General features: G+C 38.8%; 1 protein-coding gene across 1 annotated transcript; it reads right to left on the minus strand.

The window, feature by feature from the left end:
- Positions 1-6,299, minus strand: tmem165 (transmembrane protein 165). Its single transcript, XM_086282989.1, has 6 exons — positions 5,948-6,299; positions 5,332-5,557; positions 5,012-5,187; positions 4,144-4,326; positions 3,835-3,940; positions 1-1,782 (listed from the first exon to the last, which is right to left on the minus strand). Exons 1-6 carry the CDS (start codon positions 6,098-6,100, stop codon positions 1,706-1,708), a joined length of 921 nt encoding a protein of 306 aa, XP_086139115.1. The 5' UTR covers positions 6,101-6,299; the 3' UTR covers positions 1-1,705.
- Positions 6,300-6,672: the final 373 nt, after the last annotated feature.

The following is a 6,672-nucleotide window of genomic DNA, read 5'->3' on the forward strand; positions in this document are numbered from 1 at the left end:
TTAGTTTAGAAATCAGACAACACATGAAACTTTTATTGATCTTTTTTTTTTTTTTTTAAAGACTTATAGGCATTTCAAAGAACCTGTATTACAAACAGAAGTAGTTCACAGCCTGTCAAATATTGACAACACAGCTTTAGCCTATTCACTTAAAAAAATATTTCCATTGCTTGTACAGTAATATCATCCACCCTTTGTCAATACATATGCCTAGAAAGGAAAAAGAAAAGGAAGCTAAATAAATACGTACCATTTAAAAATGAAGGGTGAAATTTAGGTCTAAATTAAGTTGGATCTGCGGTGACAGCTCGACCTAACACACCTAAGAGAAGTGGCTTCTACTGCAAGTCTTGTGTAGGATAAATAATTTTTGTACCTGATGTAGTCCTCTTTACAATCTGTCTCAGTAACTGAGGTTCATGCTGGAAATGGCTTTAATCGCAGAGGAAGACTGAACCTGTCAGGGTGACTCCTGGCCCTTTCTTCAACCTAATCCCACGCCTTGTTCACCGTTACCGTCTGATACCATTATGAGTAAATACGATTATCATTTCTGAAGAGGTTCACGTGAACTGTAGATAAACCCAGGATGCTGACATTCAAATACAGGTAAGTAGAGGTATTCTAGTGGTTCAGGTCTCTGTAAAGGACTGCTCTTATGTGAAACTAGAGGGAAAAAAAAATCTTGTATTTACAAAAGAAAAATAAAAAAAAAAATCTTAGTGTAAGTCAGATCACAGAAACTGTTGCTATAAATGTGCAGCTGGTTCTGGTTTTGGTGTTTTTCACTCTGAAGTAAACAAGCTCTGTGACAATCCGCAGAACACCAGACGGGGATATGCTCTACAGCTGTCCCACATCTGACATGTAGCAGCAGTAAATAGTACTCGAGACATGCTCACACCGTTGGAAGTAATCTGTGTGGTAACCACAGGGGAGCTATCTGGATAGTGTGATGTTAGCTGTGCCATTTGCACACTGGTCCAATCTGACAGAGAATCTGAATGCACTGTCACATGCACCTCTGTAAGGTGTGCGTTTAAAAAAACGAAGAAGCTAATAACAGATAGTGGAAACAACAGTAACACCAGCCTCAACTGCTGTACTTGGGAGGAAACTGGCGGCTCATATTCTGCCAAAAGTCACCTGACAGCAAAGGGGCTCATTCTTAACATTTAAAATAGACATTAAAAACGGAAAAGATTTTTTAAATGGACTAAGTTCCTTTGCTGAGATATTACTATGAGGAAAGTTGGCTTCAGTTTCTGAGCCACCTGTAGAACGTTATAGGGCAGCAATCTGCAACAATCTAGTTTTCTCTCACACACCGTGTGAAAAGAATACAAGTTTTAAAGAGTGTGACAAAGTCCTCCCTCCTTTCTAAGCTCGCACCTGTTAATCAGGCCTCTGTGATTCAGTCTTTCCTTCACTAGACGAGATGAAGATGAAACACACCTTGTAAGCAGTCAACAAACACATTTCCCATGAGGTTTGGATGCCACCTACAGGTTGTTAATTAACCTCTGAGAAATCCAACTGATTCACAGATCACAAAGGAACAGAGACGTTCAAGGAAAGGAAGACAGGACTCCAACTCTTTGTTGAGTCCTTTAGACTAAGAGGGTCGAAACTAAAATGCATCTACAGCAACTTGATCAAATGTTACGAGTATTTACAGAGTGAACCTGAAAGTCTTTTCTCCAATTTAAGGTCCAGTTTCTGGTGTGATGAACAGGGCAGACAAGGCAAATGCCAGAAAAACAATTCCTCCAATGATTGTAACTACAGAAACAAAACAAGAAAACAAATGTCAGTTAAGCAAAGATTTTCAGTTTAAACAAGGCAGATTTATTTGACACTAAACTGGTTTCTTTATTTTTTTGATCTTTTAAATCTGATATAGCTATATGAACAAACTACTGAATCTTTCTGTGAAGCCCCATCATGGGTCATCTTGAGGTTTTTGTAGCAAATGTGAATTTACCAGTAATTTTCATGATGGTAAAACCAAATGATTACAGCATTGCATCACTAGGAAGGACTCCCAGGAGTCTCAGCATTCCTGCGAGGGAAGTTAGGGGAGGGCAAATGGTCCAATATCGTCACAGACCATGTCAAGAAAATTTTAAATGAATCATATTAGGTGGAGGCAGCAGACTGAAGTCTTAGAAATAGGAGTGTCAATGGTGCAGAATCCAAACTAAAAGTGACTTTGAAATAGGTCTGCAAATAAGGATTCATTTAGTAATTAAGTATTCTATTGATTAGTCCATCGATTAACTGAGCAATCAGATAAGAACTTATTAATGAGCAATAATAAATATTCAAAAGAGGGGGAAACCCCCCCGCAACAGTTCTTTCAAAATATACTGCTCGTGGGTTTCCATTTTATATAACGGCATCTGTCAAAAAACACCTAAACCCTTTAATTAGTAATATTTTATCTTCTGGATGAGGTAGGTTTCATGTGTATGTGTTTGTCTGCATGTTTGAGTGTGTTAGTGAATGAATGGGGTTGTATCTGTAAGCCTTTAAAGGACCATGCGTTGGCTGAAGTTTGTCCTATGCTATTATGAAAAATTTTCGTGCTGCTGAAAACAAGACGTTATGATGGTGCAGATGTTAATAATGACATGTTAATAATAAGTCAGTGTCTGACTTAACAGCCACAGGTCAGCAAACTTTATATATATATATTTTTTAAAATATTAACATGTGTATTCATATTTAATTTCACTTTAAATCTGAAAGACAAATTTGTGAAAGCCTTGAAATATTGTCTAAACACCCCATGCCCTCCTTTAGACTCCCTCCTGCTTGTTTCAGGAATCATTATGATACAAAATGGGACGGTTTTCGTCAGGCTTCAGCCGGCTGCCTAATTTTAAACATGGTATCAGGCCAAGTTAACAGCTCATTTGGATATTTTAATGCAACTTCTGTAGCTTTACTATAGATTTTCACTGTATAAAACAAAAGCTTGGAGTTCATTGATTGGATGGTTTGATGAAGACTCCCATTAGCTTTTTCCCAGTAAAGGTTTTAATGGTGACCACAAGAACAGCGCTGCTGTTTTGGACACTAGAAAAACGTTTTCTTTCACTCTAACTGAGGTCACCATCTCAGTAACGACTCCCCCTCTTTGCTCTTCACCGTGCGTGTAGACAGACTCCATGTTAAACATCATCACTGCTGCTGTTGTGTTATTATACTCTTGTTGAAAAACATGGGCCTAATACTGACATATTTTATTCACATGCCTGCTCCTAGATACGTTTCTAATGAAAGTGTTAGTGGTGAAACGCTCATGTTTACATGGAGATGACTGAGCGCCACACAGCCGTGTGTTAAACAAAGGAGAAAATTTGTGTCGAAGATTTTCTTTAAATCGTCTGGTTATTTGAATTATTCAATGAGTCATTACAGCTCTACTTTGAAAGTTTTTACTTTACTTTTTATTTTTAGACTGCACTCTACAAATACCTACTTGATTTTTTAAAAATAAAAATGCATTTCAATCATTGTAAAACGTGGGCTGTAAATTGTGTGTACCATTTTTGGGCAAAATGACAATTAGTTTAACAGTAGATCGCTGTTTTCTCTCTCTGTTTGTTTTTAAATCTGATCCACCTAATCCATCAAACCTTAACAGGATTGTCTACAAATATTTTGATAATTATTGTGTGTAAACAGAGCTGCCTCCAGAGGAATTCTCCCAGGAGAATAGGAACCCACTTCTCCTACCCGTCTTTTTTTTTTTTTTTTTTTTTTAATTAAAAAAAATAAATAAATAATTTTTTATTTTATTTTATTACACAATTTAGGCCATCTTACCTGTTCTAACCGATATCTTCTGGGCAATCATTCTCCCTCCTATCACAGCCAGACCTGTGCACAGACAGTGTCCAATGGTGCCGCCCACTGCGACTCCAAATGGATCCTAAGAATAAAAAACAAAAACAGTTTATATACCATATTTTTATTTATTTTTTTACTCTTTTCTTAAATATTACCAGTGTATTAATACAGCAGCAACTAAAAGAAACAAACAGCCAATCAAAGTGAAAATGTATGGCCTCTATTTATTGTAAAATATATTACAAAGCATTAAACAGCAGCTGTCTAACAGTGAAAGTCACAAACCTCCCGGGCAGCTAGAATAATTGTAGTTAGCTGCGATCGGTCCCCCCACTCTGCGAGGAAAGTGAGAGTGAGGGATTGGATGAAGATGGGTGAGATGAAGCTGTGCCACTTTCCCTGAGGAACAGCAGTCCCTGTTCCAGCCTCCACATCTGCAGTCCCATTAGCGAGCTTAGTCCGCTGGAGCTGCACAGACAACAAGGCATGAGGTTTGAAAGACAACCCAATAGAGTACTTTCACGGCTCAGTACCTGCAAGAGGCAGGGTTCACTTACAAGGGTGCTATACTTTGATCAAAATTTTGTCATGAGGTCCTCTGTGGATGGTCCAACTATATTCCTTATAACGGATTTGTTTTGATCAAGAGGATGTAGATTTATGTCCTCTACAAGTACACCTTAGAATGCAGATCTGCACGGGAATATAATTAAGCTTGACTTTGTATGACAAACTGTCACTATTGCTAAGAGGTTCAATCAGCCATCTGTTTTTTTAATTTTTTTTTTTTATTTAGTCTACAGTACAGCACTTCGATTACAGCTCATAATGGTGCCATTCAATAAGACAGCCTCAGGCAACTTTAAAGTGTCCATGTGCTCATATAGCCTGATGATAAGATCAGAATTTCCACACAACAAAAACTCACATCAGCAGCAGCAAAATGTAACTAGGTCTTCTGGGTGATTAAGTAATATGAGCCATTTGCGAATCGCTAATTACTAAGCAAAATGGTGTCAGCAGTTAGTAACTGGACCCACTCAGGAGGCGTTTCTATTACTGAATATGTAAATTATGTATGTGGACTGGAGTTGTACTACTGGACATTAAAAAATGTTGTTTTTCTAGATAGTTTATAATCAAGTTAACTTGCCTCTTCGTCCTTCTTCTTGATCTCTGCCTGCACCTCCTCCAGCTCCTCCTGACCTTCATCTGGACTCATTTTTAGCCCCTCTCTAAGCATGCGAATACCGAAGATGGCAAACAGAGCAGTGGATACATAGTATGTGTAGATTCTTGGGATGATGGTAGTGGCATAGCCAAACAGTACTATGATGTGGGAAAGAAAAAACAACAACAACACGTATTTGTTATTTCTCAGGATCTGATCGAAGGGTAATGCCAAAAAAACAAAACAAAACAAAACAAAACAAAAAAAAAAACAGTCAAGGCCAAATCCAAAGTTTTACAAACCAGAAAGACAAGTCATGAATCCTAAGGCCAGCATAGCCCCGGCCAGCACGGTGAGGCGGTTGTAGCGCATGGCCATGATAGCAGCGATGAAAAAGGTCTTGTCTCCCAACTCAGAGACAATGATGACAGATAAAGAGGCAGCAAAGGCATGAATGAAGCCCAGGTTCCCTTTGGTGGAGACATCTTCAGAAACCACTGGGCCCGGTGGCTGGGGACTGGAGACTTTCTGCAAAGGAAATGCACACAGTGACTGTCAGCTGAGTTACACACAGTTTGTAATAAAAATCAGTATGAGGTATTCAAGTTTGCCCTTGTTGGCTGTAACACTTCGGCCACAATGTTTAAATAGGTAAACAAAACTGGCGGGGACATGACGACCTTCTCGTCGTGACACCCAAATGACTGTCACCTTAACTTTAAAGCAATTTCTTCACGATTAAAAAATTCAAGTGTAACTTTGTCCACTTCTGCTAACGTTACACCCGGAACTCTGCAAGACGTATCAGTTAGCACGAGCTCGGCTAGCCCGGGGCGCGAGGAAGAAGCGCGTCAAAGACCGCTTCCTATAAATGACGATAAAACACTTAATTAGTGACAATGAAGCAAAACCTTTCACCTCTTGTGGGGGCTGTTCCGGGACAGCTTTTTGCTCCTCTTGAATAGCAGTAACACCGACCGACAAAAACAAAAACACGGCGGTGAGCGGAAACAAGACACACATCACATTTCTGCTAGCCCCACCATCTCTTCTGCCAGCCGCGCGAGGCATTATTACTTCTTCCGAAACACCGACACGACTCGATTTGCGCGCTAATTTCTCTCCCTCGTATCACTGCATGTTATCTGCAACAAAACCGTATAACTCCATATTTAGTAACCTATACAATTTGAGGTAACACACGTCACGATCAAAGAGACCGACCGGGCCAACTCAACCCATGGGGGAAGTAGAACCGTGCTGCCGCAAAGAGGAGCAACGCAGACAGATGATTGGACGTTCAAATGAATGACGTGGTTTGTAAGCTGACGCACACAGCGAAGTGCTCAGTGAATGGACAATCTCATTGTCGATCATAATGCTATTTAAATATAGTTTCATTGTTTTCTTTCAATAGTTTTGCATTGAAAAAAAAAACTTGAAAAAGGACCTTCTGTTTATTAGTTACAAATTTTCTCTTTATATATTTTTATGTAACATTACTATTCTAATCCTAACAATAATGAGTGCTTGCCCCTCTAAATATCAGCCCATTTACTTTAAAAATATATTATTATTAGTAATAATATTATTTACTTTGAGCAGAAAATTTGCTTGGCAAATAATAAATTTGGGATAAGCAG

This window comes from Aulonocara sp. 'chitande type north' Nkhata Bay, linkage group LG23 (genome assembly GCF_057382095.1).
Source record: "Aulonocara sp. 'chitande type north' Nkhata Bay isolate Kocher_YH1m ecotype deep benthic linkage group LG23, A_spYH_male_GT1.1, whole genome shotgun sequence".
Lineage (NCBI taxonomy): Eukaryota > Metazoa > Chordata > Actinopteri > Cichliformes > Cichlidae > Aulonocara > Aulonocara sp. 'chitande type north' Nkhata Bay.